Below are 19,624 nucleotides of genomic sequence, written 5' to 3'. Positions count from 1 at the left end.
CCAATGATGAGTCAGACTGTTTGGTGCTGATGCTGCTGCCATTTCATCAGTTCTGTGATCTCGCCTGCATCTCTCCCCTTCGCTGCCCCTCCATCTTTGAAGCGCTGGGTATCTTTTTTTTCCGGGGGGGGGGGTCAGAACGCAAACAGGAAGGTGGATGTTCTCTACTCTCTTGGAGGCAAACGAAACCCACCTGGTGCTAACCAGATGTCCTTGAGAAGCATCCCTCCTTCCTCCTGACATATTTCCGACGGAAAGCTTCAAGGTAACTGCCTTGCCAGGTCCTTCGCTCCCCTCTGCCTCGTAAGAAGGCCCGGACGGGCTTGGAGCATCCGGCCTGCCTTAGGTGGAGGATGGAGCCTTGTTTGAGGACAATATTCCTAAGAGCCTTCCTTCTGCAGCTCTCCGAGGACCGGTTGCCTGGCGGATCCCTGGGGGAGCGCTGAGACAGCAGCCAGGAGGTCGTCTTGCTGAGAGCCTTTTGTGGGGGCTTGGGGTAAAAACAAAGAAACAAGAACTAAACAAGAACAGCAACCCACCACCACCGAAGCCAAGGGCTTGAGAAAGAGGAGAGGAGGGGCGCGCGCGCGTTTTCTGTCATTGCAAACGGCAAGACCCCTTCCTTGGCAAAAATGAGAGGGGCGGCTCTTCGGCTGAGCGGTGTGACGGGCTGACGGTCAGAAAGGATGCGTTGTTATTGTCTTGCTTAAAAGAAATGTGCTGCTTTGGCTCGAGGGAAGGGGAGAGAAGGCGCTTAGGTGGGGAGTCTCAAACCCCCTGACCTTTCCGTCCACTTTCAGCGGGAACATTTGTGAAGTGTGTGTGTGTGTGTGTGTGTGTGTGTGTGTGTGTGTGTGTGTAGAACACCGGCAGCACCAGCCTAGGAGTCTACTCCCACGCGGCCACGTTCTGTAGGACCTGCCCCTCTTCCTCCTCCTCCAGAGAAGACCTCCTGCGACAAGGACCGCGTCGCTTCCCCCTTTTTCTCCCCTGCTCGCTCGCTCTCCCAGGAGACGAGAAGAAGCCGCAAAAGGGGACGGAAGAGGAACGCCGCCCAGTGGCCGGTGCGTGCGCGCCGGCGCGCTCCTCAACCAGTCCTCGCTCTCCAACGCGGCGCCCCATCCGCCTTGCGGGCCGCCGGGAGCGCAGCCTCGAGTTGCTAGAGGTGGCGGGGGACCCTCCTGGGTCGGGTATGAAAGGCTTGTATTAGGCTCGCTCCTGCTTCCCTGCGCCAAGCTTGTGTGCCTCGACGGAAGACGCTGCGCCTCCGGCATCCGCGTGGTTGGTCTCTCCGGGGGCGAAGACGCAGCGGCGGCGGCACCGACACCACCACCGCCAAGCGCCGGCTCCGGAGCTACCCCGCCTGGGGAAGGTGGAGCATGGAGGCCATTTGGCTCTACCAGTTCCGCCTGATCGTCATCGGGGACTCCACCGTGGGCAAATCCTGCCTCATCCGCCGCTTCACCGAAGGGCGCTTCGCCCAAGTCTCCGACCCCACCGTGGGTGTGGATTTCTTCTCCCGCTTGGTGGAGATAGAGCCAGGCAAAAGAATCAAGCTGCAGATCTGGGACACCGCCGGACAGGAGAGATTCAGGTGAGGAGGAGCCACTTTTGAGGATGGGGCTTGGGGACCGGGGGGTGGATGTCGTGTGCGGATGGAGGGCGAGTGGCAGGTCCGCGCGGCGGAGGCTGCAACTGCGCCCCGAGTTCTGTCCCTTTTACCCCCCGCCACCGTCACCATCATAAACATCTTTGCTCTTCTGCAAAACAGCCTTCATTGTGAAGGATGGTGGAAGATCCGGACGGCTGGGTGGCGGTTTGATTTTGCTTTGTCGTTGAAGATGGAGGAGCCAGAGTAGGAGGGAAGAAGAGACACCTTGCTGCGGGTGGGGGGCCTTGGGGTGGGTGGGGTCCGGGTTCCAAGTGCGATCTCACAGCAGGTCACACAACAACACCCAGCTTCCTCCCCTCCCTCACCCCTATCCTCCTAACAGCTGTTCATTGACTCCTGAAGGGAGCCAGAAGCACAACAAAGGCTGCTGAGGAGCGCCCCTCCTCTCAAAGAAACATAAGCAGCAGCCTTCTACCGAGCCAGAATATTGGTCCATTTGGCTCCATGTTGTCCACACTGACTGGCAGTGGCTCTCCAAGGTTTCAGGCAGGGGTCTCCCCAGCCCTACCTGCAGAGCCTGGGGTCTTCTGGTAGCTCTGCTGCTGAGCTCCAGCCCTTCCCTTCACTCTCCATGCTCCATGTCTGGGCTGATACTGCAGAGGTTTTGTACTAGATTTATTCAAGAAAACTTTCCCACAGTGCAGATTTGTAGGCCACAAGCAACCATCTTGGACAGGAAGAAAGACACTCTGGCCTTAACAATTTCTCAGGGTCAGGCTTCGCTTCCCTGTCCCACCTGCCCAAGTAAGAGTCTCCTAATGTAAAGAGAGAAGAAAACCAGGCCACTGGGTATCTCATATGCAGGCTTTCCACATGCGTCAAGGAGCTTTGATGCAGTGGTGCCTTCAAACAGAAGATTCTCAGTGTGTCTTCCCAAGTGGTACAGCCCCCTCCCTTGAGAGTACTGTACCACATGCCTGTAAAAACATCTAGGTCCATTCTTAATAGACACCAGGTGTGAGGAACATTTGGCCTTCCAGCTGTCACTGAACTACAGCTCCCATCAGCCAGAGGATGGGGGTGATGGGACTTGTCGTTCAGCAAGTTCTGGAGGGCCAAAGGTTTCCCGCACCTGATATGCACATACATGAGCTACTCATTGAACAAGGCCTTGAGGATATAACGACTTCTGAAATTGTGTCACCATATGGATTGTGGTCGCTTTCCTCCCCACAACACCCTTGCTAAACTATTTGGCCAACACATTTCCAAATCTTTCTCCATAACTAACCATAAGAACTATAAAATGTTAAGCTATGTTCCTGGATGCTGAATCTCAGAGCTACGTCAAGAGCAGGCAGCCAAGCACCAAACTGGCTTGAGGGAGCAACATGTGATTTGCAGACTAAATGTTGCCCAGTCAGCAGATGCCCCTCCTGTCCTTTTTCCTGCCCCATGATTGAAAAATGTGTTTATGAGGGACAAAGCAACCTTCTCTCACTAAAATTGCACTTCTCCACCCATTTCTGACCCTACATAAAGGAAGGAAGGAAGGAAGGAAGGAAGGAAGGAAGGAAGGAAACTGTGCACCATCTCATTTTTCCACACCCCCTCCCCAATAAACCTGGGTGTGGATGTATAATTGCTTCTGTATACGTGGTGTCTCCATTCGCTTAGGTGAAAGCAAGCTACTGTATTTTTCCGTGTATAACACGCCCCCGTGTATAAGATGCCCCCTATTTTTGGGAACACAAAATTAAGAAAATGGGGGGAGATTGCCCTTGTGTATAGGACTACCCCCCCTTTTTAACATTAGTTTTTTAGTAAAAAAAAAAACCTAGTCTTGTTCAGTAATTCTTTATTACATTTGTATCCCACATTTCCTCCAAGGAGTTCTAAGCCAGTTCTGTCCTCTCATCCATTTTATCCACCCAGCAACCCAACAAGGTAGGCTAGCCTGAGAGAATGATTAGCCCAAAGTTACGCAATGAGTTTCATGGCTGTGTGGGGATTTGAACAGCACATTGGCCTCCAGTGTCAAGTTTTTAGTGCCCACAAAACTAATAAACCTTCAGCTTAATATATCTTGTGACTTTGTAACGCTGCTGCATTCAGACATTGTGATAAGCTATTTATTATGCTGGGAACAAGCCTCTCACAGGCTTGCATGCTTCCCCTCCATTTCTGGCATGGCCTAGAGGAGGAATTTAGGAATTTTGCTTGTCCTCTACACACGAGCTACATTTGGACAAGGATGAAGCCAATCTCCAGTTGCTACATGAGAAAGAATGGTTTTGTTTCACCAGAGATTACGCTGCAGGATGCTTAATTAGACTGTTTCCATTTAGGATCACCAAGGGTTGAATTCATTTTTTTTAATGAAAAAACAAGTCCCATTCTTCCAATTCACTTTAGTTATGGAAACAGATGGAAATTCAAGAAAATGAGCTCAGAAATATATTTTTATTTAATTTGTTTGGTTCATTCGTCATTCATTTCTGTTGGGATCATAGGAGCTAACTCCTAGGGGCCAAGGTCCCTTCACACACACACCCCCAATGAAATATTTAGGGGTGCTGGCACTTCACAAAGATGAGTGGTATTGCCATTCAAATGGGGGGGGGGTGCCATGTCATGTGATCAATTATGTGGGGTGGCACTTAACTGCCCCCCATATTTTATTCAAGTTGCCCCCCCTGGTTGGGATGAAATATAGAAAACAGCCTGGGGGGAAAATAGTACAGGTCAGATAAAGGTTATAGAGAAGAATGGGGACAGAGAGCAGGGAAACTGACATATATATATATATTTTAAATCTCTAAAATAGATAACCTGTCCAATCTGTCTGAAGATTAGCAAGTCTGATGCTTAGGGTGGGTGAGGTGAAGAGGTGGCAGAATGCCTGAAAATTGCATGACATTAGGATGAAAAAGACAGAAGTTAGAAGCAGCAGAAGACCTACTGGGTCTCCCATTGAAATAAATGATGGGGCAGATGGAAAAGCAGAAAAGGAGTGCAATTGAACTGAATGCCAAAAAAAAATAAAGAATAAAAATGTTGTTTCCCTACTCCCCGTGAAATCACATGACATGCTGTGACCATTCCAGCTGTGCTGCTGGTCTTAACAGATGCTCTCTTGAGTCACCTTCCTCTTGGACCCTGATTTCTAGTCTTGGGCTGTCCCATTATTATTTGATTTAAATCTCATGGTTTCCACTTGCAGTGCACAGCTCTCTGGTGTACTTAGTCTGGATTATATCAAAGGCCTATCCAGTCCAGCTTCCTGGTTCTTATGGTAGCCAGTCAGATGCATCTGGGAAGCCTTCAAGCACAGACCAGAGGCAAGCACCCACTATCCCCAGTAGACAACACTAAGTGCCATAGTGCTGGGAACCTGGAAGTTGCAAAGAGCCATCTTGGCTATACTTATCCTTCATCAACTTATCTAACCCCCTTAATGCAGAGGTTTTCTGCCTGTTTGAGTCCATGGCTCCCTTGACCAACTACATTCTTTCTGCAGCACCCCTGTGGGGCTCAGGAGCCCAGTAATGTCACCCCTTGCCTGCAGAACTGGCAGCTTCTCACACTTTTTGGAACACCCTCCATTGTAGAGTGTCCCCTCAGCCTCCTCTCCTCTCCCATCTCCTTGGGAGTCCCCCGGGAAGCTTCTGCTGCCCCTCCCTGTTCCAAAGAGAGGTGGCTCCTCACACTGCCCCACAGGGGCCTGGGACGTGTCTGTCCATTCCCAACAGCAAGGGTTGGTGGACTGGCTGGCTGGGCTCCCTCACCCACTTGCTTGCTTACTCCAAGGCCGCCTCAGCTCCTGGCAACCAGCACCCCCTGACCAGCCTCAGAGGCACCATTCACCTGGGGAGCTTGTAGCCAGGGCTGCTGCAACAAACAGCTGTGCAAGCTGTTTGGGAGGCAGAGACACGAGAGGGTATTATTATTATTATTATTATTATTATTATTATTAATATGCCACCCTATACCCAGAGGTCTCAGGGTGGTTAACAGAACAAGATCAACATAAAACACATAATATATATAATCAAAATAAAATCAACAACCCAATAACACCCCTTCCTCCCCCAAAAAAGAGCCACATTTTAAAAGGGCATAGGATGTCAATCAGATCAACCAAAGGCCTGGTTAAAAAGGAATGTTTTTGCCTGGCACCTAAAGGTGTATAATGAAGATGAACATCCAGGGGAGAGCATTCCACAAATGGGAAGCCACTGCAGAAAAGGCCTCTTCTCATGTTGCCACCCTCCGGACCTCTCGAGGAGGGGGCACACAAAGGAGGGTCTCAGAAGATGATCTCATGGTCCAGGTAGGTTCATATGAAAAGAGGCAGTTCTTGAGGTATTGCGGTCCTGAACCATTTAAGGCTTTATGGGTCAAAATCAGCACTTTTAATTGGGCCCATGAAACTAATTGGTAGCCAGTACAGTCGGACCAGAATCGGCGTAATATGCTCAAACTGTCTTGCTCCGGTGAGCAACCTGGCTGCTGAATTCTGCACTAGCTGAAGTTTCCGAACTATCTTCAGAGGCAGCCCTACATATAACACATTGCAATAATCTAACCCTGAGGTTACCAGAGCATAGAGAACAGTAGTTAGGCTATCCCTGCCCAGATAGGGGTGTAGCTGAGCCACCAGCTGAAGCTGATGGAAGGCACTCTGGACCACTGAGGCCACTTGAGCCTTGAGTGACAGAAAGGATCTAGGAGGACCCCCAAGCTATGAACCTGTTCCTTCAGAGGAATTGTAACCCCATCAAGAGCAGGCGACTTCCCACCAATCTGGTCTAGGGAACCACCCACTAACTGCCTCAGTCTTATCTGGATTGAGCTTCAGTTTGTTGGATCTCATCCAGTCCATTACCAAGGCAAGACACTGGTCCAGCACTTCTGCTGCCTCACCTGCAGATGTAAAGAAGAAATAGAGCTGAGTGTCATCAGCATACTGCTGACAACATACTCCGAACCTCCAGATAACCCCACCCAGCAGTTTCATGTAGATGTTAAACAATGTTGGGGATAGGATTGAGCTCTGCGGAACCCCACATTGATGGTTCCACTGGGTTGAAAAGCATTTCCCAAGCAACACCCTCTGGGAACAACCATTCAAGTAGGACTGGAACCACCGCAAAGCGGTGCCACCCACCCCTAGTTCAGATAGTCACTCCAGAAGGATACCATAGTCAACGGTATCGAAAGCCACTGAGAGGTCAAGAAGAGACATGTTTCCCTTCTCTCTCTCTCAACAGAGGTCATCATACAGGGCAACCAAAGCAGTTTCTGTGTCAAATCCAGGCCTAAACCCCAATTGAAATGGATCCAGAAAATCAGCTTCTTCCAAAAGCACCTGGATCTGGTCTGTGATCACTCGCTTCAGAACCTTGCCCAGGAAAGGGAGATTAGCAACTGACTGGTAGATAGTTAGGCATCAGGGGGAAGGAAAGAGGGTCTGAGGCCAGTTTTGCCTGGGGCATCCATTCAAGGCACCCCACGGCACACTGGTTGAAAACCATTGCTTTGCTTAAAGCCATCACCCCATCATTCGGCAGCAGGTTTCACAAACTATTTGTGTACTAAATGAAAAAATAAGAACATAAGGAGTTTTCTGCTCCATTCCCCACCCCCCACCCCCCGGTCCCCTTCAAGCATTGTTGGGACTACAGCTCCCATCATCACTCACCATTGGCCATGATGGCTGGGGCTATTGGGAGCTGAAGTGTAGTAACATCCAGAAAGCTCTAGGTTATGGAAGGCTCATGAAAAGCAATGCTTCCCTGACCAGAATACAATTTCTGCATGCAAAAGGGCACCTTTGGACATCTCCTTAGATTCATAGAGATGTGTGGAACCTAGGAGTCTATTGAGTATTCTATATACACCATTCACTTGCCAATTCCTAAAACCTAGCCAACCTCTGTATACCACATGCAGTGAGGGGGGTGAAGGGGTATGCATTGTCAAGAGTTTTGTTTACAAATACCTCCAAGTGACTCTAGTCTCTCCATATATTTTGAGGATGACTTGAACTAGCCGACTCTTGGCCCATCAGTTTAGTGGAAGCAGAGCCTGCTGGGAGAAACACCAAGACTTTATTGCCCTGTTTAGGCCTATGGCGGAATCTAGTGACAAAGCTATCTGCATCTCATGCAGAAGGTCCCCGGTTCAATGTCTAGGTAGGGCTGGAGAAAGACTCTTGTTTGAAACCTTGAAGAGGCACTGCCACTCAGTGTGAACTATACTGAGGCAGGTGGACTGGTGGTCAGCCATGATATAAGGCAGCAGCTTATGTCCCTAAATTTTTATGTCCCTAAATTTCAGATTGCATGTGGGGGTTGGCATGTTTGAACGTGGGGCCAACATGAGGTAGTGGGCTTAGGCTTTGGAGCACCAGGCTTCACATCTCCACTCACTGGGTCACCTTGAGTCTGTCACAGTCTCCTAGCCTAACTTACCTCACAAGGTTGTTAATGAGGATAAAGCAGAGGGCAAGATTCATTTTCATTTTTTTCTGCTCCTTGGAGGTGGGTGGAATGTAAATGTAGTTAACAATATTGCACCCCCAACACAAGTAATAAAAGCAAGAAGTTCTCTCACATGTAGAAATCTAGTATATCAGGGAAAAGGGAAATATTATATGGGGTGGGCATTGAGTAATTAGACCTTTTGCTAGTTAAACAATCTGTGGCCTTTTAAACCACAACAGGGGGTTTATTGTTTGTTACTATGGTGTGAATATTTGTGTAAACCACCCTGTGATCCTTGGATGAAGGGAGGTATAGAAATTCAATTAATAATAATAAAACAACAACAACAGAGCAGCATTAAGATATACAGCTTCATACCTGCAACTTGGAGCGGTATAGCCCAGACAGAGTTACCGTGTGATTCTGCAAACACATATAAATTGCATCCATACATCCATTCCTTCTCTTTCCTCCAGCCCAATACATACATTGTATGTTACAGCCCACATGGTACCCAAGCAAATGGTCCAATTTCTGTAGTGAGGGTATACCCCCCCAATTGTACACCTTAATTGGGGCGTTGCTGGTTTGAAATTGATCAGCGATTACTGGTCCTCTTTCTCATCACCTGTTCAGCTGAGATTTTATAAATGAGGAAACTGCTACTTAGGAAAATCTGGGATATTTTTTACTTTGCAAAATAGTAGATGTGGCCTGTGCAGAGCAGGCTTGGGACAGATGAAAAGTAAAACAAAAAAAAAGTGGTTATAGAGGGAATGAAACAGTCACATTTTCCAATGTCTTATGGCAACAGTGACATTGGAGTAGAATCCAGACACTTTCTAGAATCAGTTTCTAGACTGCCCATTGAAAGATAAAAGTACTAACCACTGCAAACCCTGTGTTGCTCTTGAATTTATTTATTTTTTAAATCAATACAGTTCTGAAAGGTTCAGTAAGTCTTCTTGATTCTATATTGTATTCAAACATAGAAAACCTGCTCCTTGGTCTTAGCAACCATCATGCAACTTTTGGACATAATATCTTAAGAGGTGTCCAGATTCATAATGCACAGACAAACAACTTTGCAGACTGTCTAAGAGAAAAAGATGGTGGGGCAGAGAATCTTTGTGTTGTCTTGTACAAACCCCCTTTATTTTGCTGTGTAGCACAAAAGGGCTGTGTTCTGGGTGGATTTGCACTTAACTGGCTATTTCAGATGCTCGAAACCAGCCTTTGCCACCAGCGTTTTCCTCTTGAAAATGATTCTCATTTCCTTCCTTGGGCTGCTGCTCTCTTCCAGATCAATTACCAGAGCCTACTACAGGAACTCAGTTGGCGGTCTGCTCCTCTTTGACATTACAAACCGCAGGTCCTTCCAGAATGTTCACGAGTGGCTAGAGGAGACCAAAGCGCACGTCCAGCCTTACCAGATCGTGTTCGTTTTGGTGGGCCACAAATGCGACCTAGACACTCAGCGGCAAGTCACCCGGCACGAGGCTGAAAAACTGGCCCTTGCTTATGGCATGAAGTACATTGAAACCTCCGCCCGGGATGCCATTAATGTGGAAAAAGCTTTCACCGACCTGACTCGAGACATATATGAGCTTGTTAAGAGAGGCGAAATTACTATCCAGGAGGGCTGGGAAGGGGTGAAGAGTGGGTTTGTCCCAAACGTAGTCCACTCCTCAGAAGAGGTGGTGAAATCAGACAGGAGATGTCTGTGCTAATTGCTTAACGAAAGCAAGGAGAGATTATTGCTGAACTTTACTAACCAAAACATACCCTGCTATACAAACTTGTCGTGTGACAGAAGAGAATGTGACAGTAGTATGGCAAGTACCAATGCCTGGTGCTTTGAACCTCTGAAGAATAGAATCGTGAAGGGCTGTAACCCCCTGTTATGTAGGAATGAACCCAGATGCATGCTTATATTGTAGGAGATGGGGTAACGTTAAGAGCAGAAAAGATCCGATAGGGGTAGTAAATATCAGGGAATTTTACAAACCCTGTTTTAAATAAATCTGTCATTCAGTGCTTTGTGTTGAAGCCTATTAATATGAAACATATTCAGAGGAGGAGGAGAGACAGAAATCTTGGCTTATTATTATATATTTTTAGGAAGATTAAAACATAACATGGTTGCCATTCTTTTTATGAGAACTTGATGGTTAACACAAAGAGGAAAGCATATTTTGCAGAAGGGGCAAAGGCTTTCATGCCTACAATATTGCTGCAGTATAATCCAACTCTCTTTAAAAGGAAAGGGGGAAGTGTTAGATCACTCTTGTTAAAATGCAGTGCAATGAATAGAACTGTTAAAATGTGGTGCAATGAATAGAACACAGACTGGTGTTTTCCTGATCAAGCCAGACTTGGTGGTTCCAATTCCAGTAATTTGACAGACCAAATGTTTGTGCTACTTCTTCAGTTATTGAACTGGAAATGCTCCCCACTTCTGAATTTGCTGTAAAATCTGTTATCAGCAATGGTGAAATTCTCAGCCATATGCAGTCATACGGTATTTCTTAAATGGGAAATTATTTTATCCCAATTCAGAGAGGGATGCAGCCTTCCCACCAGTAGCAAGCTGCAGTGGGCAATTTTGGGTCTCTTAAAATACAAACTTCTTGCAAATAAGGCTGGGGAGGGAAGCAGGTTTCATCAAAATGTAGAGCACAGACTTTTCCCAAAGAGCGGGAAGTGGGGGTGTTCTTCGTTTTGTTTTGTGGGGTGAATTTTTTTGGAAAACAAGTTCAAAAGGACTATCTGAAGGTGAAGCTGAACAGCAGGAGAGAGAGAACTAAGGAAGAGGGTGTGTGGTTAGGGAACCCACAGGAAAGCGGTCAGAAGCGCAAGAAGGAACGTTTTTACTTTGAAAGTAGAACTGGATAAAATGCTGGCCTACAAAGCTTCAAGTGGGCCTTTGTTTCAGGGTAAACTTGTTGAGTTCTGAATTAAGAAAGCAAGCAGTCCAAATGAATTAAGGTAAGCAATAACAGCCACCCTGAATACCTAGGAAGAAACTAATGTGTTGGCAAGATACACAGTGATATACATATGTGCAAAGAAAGGAAGCTTAATGTGTGTAATGGTCTAGATAGATATTAAGATGGAAGAAGCCTGGAAGCAGGAAAGGGGAGGGGAGAGAGAGAGAGAGAGAGAGAGAGAGAGAGAGAGAGAGAGAGAACATCTGGAGAGCACCAGGTTGGGGAAGAATGTGGTATAATTATTTTGAATGAAATTAATCTATACCTTCACATGCGTTTCCACACTTTATACTTACAGAAGATCCTTTTAAGAGAACCGCCCACATCATTACTTTGTAAAGATGCAGGTGAGTTTGAACTGGAAACAGAATTTTAAGTTTGGCACAACAGAGGTCATATTAGGGGTAATGCTAATACCGATGTCTTTATTTTCAATAATTAGTTGGGTAACTAGCTTTGTAATAAACACCACTAATATCCACCTTGAGACAGGGAGAAAAAGTGGACGAGGGGCAGTTTGAAAAAGCCCTCCCCATCAAGTGTGTGTGTGTGTGTGTGTGCGCACACACACACACACTTTTTGGAGGGGTGACGTTTTTCAAACTAGCTCTCATCTACTTTTATATACATTGGCCCATATAATATTTTGCTTCTCATCATGTGATGATAATAATTACACAAATAGTCACATGACATTCACTGCCAGCCAGGCTTTTGTAGACTTGCAACAGCAATGGGATATGAACAGCATTTAATCTTGAGTCAAAAAAATAGCTAAAAACAATCCCCAATTAATCTAGTCCATCCTGACTTCCGCTTTCATTGGAGTTAAGGAGAAATGTTTTGCCCAACCCATACAGATATTGCAAAACAAGAATGCAATCAGTGAGGGGAGGGAGCCACAGACAAAATCAAAGGAAAATTATTGTATTTTTCTGGGCTTGACATTAGGGTTGAACCCAGGTATCAAAAGAATTTTGAAGTTAACACCCTAGCAAACTCTAGGGTGGAAGAAAACTGGGGTTGTCACCCAAATAAAGTTGTTTTAGTCAATTTTATGAATTTTTATTGCATGGATTTCTAGAGATGCCTTGCTTAAATGCTGTTACTGCAAAAACAGCAGTGTATCTTGTGACACCTTAAAGAATGAAGGAATGTCACTTTTTAAAGTGTCACAGATTACAAGTTTCTAAAGTTTTCTAAAGAAAAAAGCATACATTCTTTTTAGTTCAGGGTGGGGTGACCTGTGGCTCTCCACATGCTGTTGGACCCCAAATTTCATTAGATCAGCCAGCATGGCCAATGATCACGGATGGTGATCTAAACTTAGAACTGATCCTGATAGTGAATGGGAGAAACTGAGCTCAGTGAATATGCCATAAATGCTTTAGACTAGAGCAGGGATGAGGGACCTGTGGCCCTCCATATGTTGGTCAGGGATGATGGGAGTTGTGGTCCAACAACATCTGGAAGCCCAAAGATGCCCATATACTTGTTTTAGATATAATGCACAGCAGTTTTAGAGAATGGACAGCAGGCATCATGGTTCTTCTGAAATGGCACTTTCCATCTATAGAAGAGCTTGCATTAGAAATTATTGTAAGATTAAATGACTACCCAATTACTTAGGGGCTCCTTTTTAGTTGATCAAAAAGCTTTTATAATCAATTAATCTAAGCAATTAACTTAACTGTTGCAGCCCTCTAGAAAAAACCAGTATCAGTTAATACTGAAGTTATATCATAAACATTGTAACCAAGTCTAATTTAAAACTTCCCATTTTCTGTCCTACCATAACTGAATTGAATTAAATATATATTTTATTTTAGATTCCTAAATTGACATGTTCATTTCATTCCAGGCATGTTCATTTTCAAACTTTTCTTCTTAGAACACAAGTTTCCCTTTTTTGTATGATAATATTGTGGTCTTTCATACTATTTATAACCTAAATAAGATACTGTTACTGTTTCTTCTTCTTTAACCAAAGCCTTGGTGGTTCCTATTTTCAATTCTAAAAAACCCAGATATGCCTAGCATCTTAAGTGTGCAGCTCCTTGCAACTTTTATCGCTTACCTTGACTTTATCTTTGTGATTATTTTTTTTAGTACAGCAAAATAATTTATCCTTTTTAACTTCATAAATATGCTGCACAGAACTAATTCATATGCTAGCTGTTAAAATTTTGGAAGAATCAGGAAAGGGAAAAGATAGTACATCTTCAACCCAGCGCATAGTTAAAACTATGGAATTCGTTCTCACAAGACATTGTAGAGGCCACTCTTTGGATGGCTTCTAAAGGGGAGAAGACTTTCAATGGAGGATAAGGCAATCAATGGCTACTAGCTATGACAGCTGTGTTCTGCCCCAGAATACAAGTTGCTGAGATCAAAAGTGGGCTCAGTGCTGTTGTACTCGAGTGCTGCTTATGGAATTCCCATTGTGGCCCTTTTTTTGCCACTGAAAGAACAGGATGTTAGACTAGATTGGGCCTTTGGCCTGATCCAACAGGGCTCTCCTTACATTCTTATGTAAATTCTACACAACATACTTAATGCAAATATATTGGCTCGAATCCAAAGAAAGTTAGCCATGATACTCAAGGACTGGTATAAATTAACAAGGCATAAATAAGTCACAACGGCACTTGTCCTCGAAAATTTGAAAAGGCAGGCGCCAGCGTAATTTTACTATTGGTCCTTAGATAGCCTTGGGGTTTGGTGGTCTTCTGGGCTAGACGTCTTGGGAAACCCGATTTTGCACCTGTATTTGGTTGCGAAACTGGAGTCATCTGGCCCTAGCCTTGCGTTTAGATCACCCACCGGCAGGACCTTTGCCCCTGGATAATCTGAAATCAGCAACTTAAAGGTTTCCAATCTTTTCCACTTGCTATCGATGTCATTATTTAAGCTAGTTGGAGGAATATAAACATTTATAAATAACACTTTAGATCTTCCCCATGATATAAGTAAGGCCATTGCTAGTTGGTCTAGAGAGGGCAGCTCTTTACAGATGGCATTTATACATTGAGAAATCAAGATGCAAAGCCCCCCTTTTAGCCTTCCTGGGTCTCTGCCAGGATAGCCCTAATTGAATAAGCATAAAAACCTTCCAGAACTGGAATTTCTGCCACCCATGTCTCTTGAAGGGCGATAATGTTAAAGTTTTGGTGATAGAATGGAATATCTGTAGATTGAGAATGAAACTCGAAGCGTTGTAATTAGCCTCAAATAGTTTTAGATAACCTCAAGGAGTTTTGGATGGCTTTCAAAGGGGCTATGGAAGAGCCTCAAAGGAAGGGAGGGTGTTTAAAATGCTGTCCGGCAACTCCTGGAGTCCTTATCTGGCTGGGATATAAGCTTGTTTTCTGGGAGTGTGTCTTTCCCCCTTATTATTTTTTAAAAGCTCCTACTCACTTTGCTGAGGCTCACAGGAGAGCCTCTTCAGAAACCTATCGTCCTAGTTCAGAGCAGCACATTTAACTTTCTCTGGATTTGGGTCATTCCTTTGAAACCATTATGATGACAACATGTTTATTTGGATTGGTACCAGCTTTCTGAAGTTGCAGAAAGGGGGCTCTCCTAAAATCCCTTTAACCAGAGACAGTAAGAGCATAAGGGCTTCTGTATGCCAAGAATGACCTCTCTCCTTCATGTACTGATGGTACAAACCTACGTGTGGCTACTAAGAAGCAAGGCCAATTGCATTCTTCAGGACTCTCTCCCTGGTGTGTTTAGGACTGCAACCTTAATGTATTAAAATTTAGGTTTCATAAGCAAATCAGCATTGGATACATTTCAGTTCTACCCAACCCTCAAAAAGTACTCAAATACTATTTCCCTTCATGGCTTCAAACCTTTTAAGACATTTTTTATCTCTGTAAGGGACATGATAAAAAATCTTACTCATCAATTAATCTTCTAATTAATCTTACTCTTTATTTATCCAAAGTCATTCTAGTGTAGTGAGAAAACATTTTTAACAGCAAATAAATACCCCAGGAAAAGCTATAGATTTATTTCTGCATTGTCATTAATTTGCCAAGCATTGATTTTTACCCCAGATTCAGGTATGTTTCAAGTTGGCTTTAAAAATGAATTCAGAATTAAACATTCTGCATAATAACCAATATTACTCACAATGGACCCATGTAAATTAAGGGACCTGCTCTGAGTAGGACCAACATTTGCTACAATTCTCTATTTATAAAACATTTATATGCTGATTTTCGGCTCTAAAATTTTTTGGACTGCCCTCTTAGCTGCAAAAATACAGTTGAATCCAAAAGAAAGCAACTAGCATGAAGAATTCCAGCATCGTTTTACGTCAGGATCCATAGACTAGCATACTGGCAAATTTCACTTTCCCCCAGTGCATTTGCTGTTTTTTACCATAATAGATATAGTTCAATTGCTGCCTGCCTCAATAAATACATTTTAAATACATAGAGGGAATAAAGTTTGGTCATGTTTGGACTCTTTGATTTATAATGTATACTGCATTAGAGTTACAAAAGAAAGTAAAATGTATAGGAAATTTGATTGAAGACCTTTAAACGTACAATAATTCTGATCGAAACTCATGATGTAATCTCTTTCTAATGCCTTATATTTTTAGGCAACTTATATAAATGATCATCTGTGGAGGGGGACTTCCTCCTGTACAAATAGAAGTGGGGTTTGACTTTGTAAAATGAAAAACCTCATCTTTTTCTTGACTTGTTTTAGCATTTTGACTACTGCAAGATACACTGGAGGCTAATACTTTTAAAAAAGGCATTTTCTTTCATTTTCACTCTCTGGCAAAGACAGACAAAATAAAAAAAAGCCTGTTGGTAAACTCACAATCTCAGTCTGCATGCTGGATTAAAAAATATAAAAATCTCTCAGTACCTCCAGATTAAAATTATACTGTACACTTTCCCTAGCTTTCTGTTATATGCACTGTAATGAAATGTGACAAAAAACCCCCCGCTGTATTTAGCTGTGTGTGAATGAAAACTATGCTTGTATCTAGCAAAATGGTTAATGTGATTATGTGACATTCAAAACTTGTAAAGGAAAATCCGTGTTTTTATTTCCTCTGCTGTTCCCCACCCCACCCCATCAAACATCTGTATACAGCAACCATGGTGGTAAAAACCCAGTACAGAGTAGATTAATAATAAACATATGCACTGTTTTAACAGAATCCACTGGTGTTTTTAAGGTGCAGATATGAACAAGGTCTGTCTCCCACTATCCTGGGCATTTTCAAACTGGTATTCTTGTGCAAATCCACAATGAACGAATTATTTTATAGAGCCAGGATGGGAAATAGTCCATTTGAATCCCTGCCAAGGCAATGCATTGTGAACTACAGGAAAGTCGCTAATTCCTGTATTGCACACAGCTGACATTTTAACTGAAATCAAGCAAATTATGACCTAGGAATTGCTGGTATATTGGACCGCTGCACTTCTGCAATGTCATTTGTGCAAACTGCACAAACTTTTGAAAATCCAGCCGTGGAAAACATTTGCTGACGAATGTACATCCTGTCAGAAATAATGTTGGGAGTCAACATCCTTGCAGTGCCTGTTGCCACACTCTAGCTGCCCCCCTCCCATTACAAAAAGGCTTCTTGCTTTTAACACCCAACTGACACAGGAACACTAATGGGCCTTGTGGGAAATAAAGCTAGGGTATGCAGTGGCAGGATCTCCCTAGCTTTCCACAATGTCTCAGAGCAATGCTGTATTGGGAGAACTGCTGGACAGACAAATGGTGGTTAGACTCAGTAGGCCTGGTACAGCTCAGAGCAGAAACACAATTGGATAAAAGGAACCAGAAGGCACTTTGCACACAGACCCTTTAATCCTGGCCCTGGTCACAGCTGGTGAAGGTGAGGATTAAAGATAACGTTCTATAGAGTGGTGTTCTTAGGAACCAAAAAAAGTGTCCATCTGTGCAGCAGTGCTACCAACTGGATGATGGATGGTGGACGGACATTGGACATGTTCCAGTCTTAGCCGGATATATCCCTGCAAGATCATGGGTTTAAAACAGGCAGTCAACTATGGTGCTCTTCAGATGTTGCTTGGCTCAAACTTCCAGCAACCCCAGCTAGTAAGGGCATTGGCCAGGGGTGATGAGAGTTGTAGTCCACCAAAAAGACAAGAGTTGTCACCTGATTATAGAATCTGAGTCAATTAGTTATATTTGTATGTAGGAGAAAATAGTTCTTGAAGCAATAAGCATATTTTCTTTTCTTAAGGTTATGTACATGTATCCTCTTGAGAATACATTGCTTCCTATGAGAGATGGGAAATGTAACCAGAGAAGGATCAGGAAATGGCAACCAAAATGATCAAGGCATGGAAGTACATAAATATGAGAAAATGTTCCAACAGTTGGAGCTGTTTGCTTTAGAAAAAATGGAGAGTAAATTGAGGGATGGAGAATGATGAATGTTTATAGAATTATTCAGGGCTAGGGGAGAAACTGCAGTCGAGTAATAGTGGAAGATTAAAGACAGTGCGTAGCTGGAAGTGTTGAGTTTGCACCCACAATATTTAGTAATGGCCACTAACTTGCATGACTTTAAAATAGGGCTAATAAAAATTCATGAAGGCTATCTGGTTACTAGGCATGATGGCCAAGTATTAGCCCCAGTGTCTGTTGCAAAGATTCACAAGTGAGAAGCATCCTGTTACCTGTAGAGGACCCCTGTGAGCATTGGATGCTGGAATAGGTGGGCCTTTGGTATAAGCAACTCTTCTCTTATGATGAAACTTCAGAAAGGATGTCACATCATTTGCCTCAAGATCTTGTGCTGAGATGACCCTGTGTGAATGACTGAATTTGTAAGCACCTACCTCTTCCTTTAAACTGCAGGGATTTGAATCCTAGAATTATTGCAGTCCTGGGGCAATGCACTGGAAGTTTGGTGTTACAGCAACTTGCTGAAGCACAGTCTTAGAAAAGGAATTTCTTCTCTGGACTATCATCGCCTAAGAGGGTGCTTGCCACACACACATACACAAATATACTGTATATCCCAACTTTATTTTGTGGAGCTCAAGGTAGGGTATGTGAGGAGATTTCCCATCCAGGAAGTGACCAGCTCTCAGACTGTCTTTACTCTGACCCATTCTGAAGCATTTTAACAGTGGGCTTTCAACTGGCTGAGCTCTATAGTGAGGTGGGATTACCGCTACCATACAGCAGTTCTGGCTACAAATCATGCCTAGGATAGTAAAGGGCTCTCAGCTCTTTCAAAGGCACCGCAGCTCTTCTCAGTCCCTCATGCTGCATCATGGCTAGACACAATCAAGAGTTATTGGGTACACGGAGTAGCAGTGTTAGGCCACTGTGGAATAACCAGAAACTTTCGGGAAATAAAGGGAGACATTCACAGGCAGAGATCCATAGAATTACTTTAAGTCATCCCCAAGTTGTGCACATGCTTAGGAAGCACACTTTTAAAACTCTCCTAGAATCATAGAATTGTATTTGGAAGGAGTTTCATTGGTCATCTAGCCCAATCATCTGCAATGCAAAGCTAAAACAATCCGACAGACGGCCCCTGGCCTGTTTAAAAGCCTCCAATGAAAGTGTGCCACAAAACAAGAGGACAGTGACTGCTCAAGCAAGTCCAAACACCCTTTGGATGTATAGAAGTGCCCTTGCAATTCTTTTGATTGCTCCCATTGCAACCAAGAGGCACCAATGCTCTGTGGCAACGTGACGATTCAAGATGTTTGGATAGCCATTTCACCCATCTTTTAGAAGTGTGGGAGGCATGCAAAACATGATTTTAGGGCTGCAAGATTAGCTGACCTCATTTGTGCAGCAGTAGAACCATTTCAGGATCCACTATCCTTTGTTATTATTTCTGCACTGTGTTCAGACAGTTCCATAAGAAGTTTTAGTGTTTGCTCATGCCTTTTTCATTTATGTTGCCATGCACACTAGCAGATATGGACACACTGATTAAAGCACAGTGCAACAAGCCAAGACTAAATGAAAAGTGTGAATGTGCTAACTCATGAACTGTAGCAATTCTCTAAGTTAAGATAGGTGAGCAACAAACACAAGAGAAACATGCTCATCCCTAAAGTTTTAAGATGCCAACCTACATCCACCCTAACAGCTCAGGCTAGACGTGCCTTACATATCTAGGAGATCCAATGTCCATATGGAACTTTTAGCTGAAGCACTATTAGCCTTACTCAGCATCTATAATAAACACTACAGCTTGGACACATATAATTTTATTCAACCATCAACTCAAACTCTCAAAAGAGCACCATCTTGTCTCTTAGTAAGGCAAAAACTAACTTCTTGGAGGAGGGGGAAATCTATAGCTTGAAGAGATGAAACTATATACAAAAATTCTGTAATCCAAAAGGAAAAATGAGAAAGAAACATTTTGTTTCATAATCAATGTTTTTTGCATTATTTGGATGTTAAGTTCTGTATTCTTATCCACCAGAAATATTGCTGTCTTCTGTTTCTTCTAAATCTAAATAAAATAATGTCCTTTTATTTTA

General features: G+C 43.9%; 1 protein-coding gene across 1 annotated transcript; it reads left to right on the top strand.

Annotated features, from left to right (window-relative positions):
• Positions 1-19,624, top strand: RAB39B (RAB39B, member RAS oncogene family). Its single transcript, XM_080991338.1, has 3 exons — positions 1-1,594; positions 9,404-13,429; positions 13,572-19,624. Exons 1-2 carry the CDS (start codon positions 1,380-1,382, stop codon positions 9,828-9,830), a joined length of 642 nt encoding a protein of 213 aa, XP_080847464.1. The 5' UTR covers positions 1-1,379; the 3' UTR covers positions 9,831-13,429; positions 13,572-19,624.

This window comes from Podarcis pityusensis (genome assembly GCF_964106645.2).
Source record: "Podarcis pityusensis genome assembly, chromosome: Z".
Classification (NCBI taxonomy): domain Eukaryota; kingdom Metazoa; phylum Chordata; class Lepidosauria; order Squamata; family Lacertidae; genus Podarcis; species Podarcis pityusensis.
The sequence above is the reverse complement of the archived record's forward strand: the minus strand, read 5'-3'. Positions and strand labels throughout refer to the sequence as shown.

Coding starts and splice junctions, on each gene's coding strand:
- RAB39B (XM_080991338.1), top strand. CDS start 1,380: ATGGAGGCCATTTGGCTCTACCAGTTCCGCCTGATCGTCATCGGGGAC. Junction 1,595..9,403: donor GCCGGACAGGAGAGATTCAG/GTGAGGAGGAGC, acceptor GCTCTCTTCCAG/ATCAATTACCAGAGCCTACT.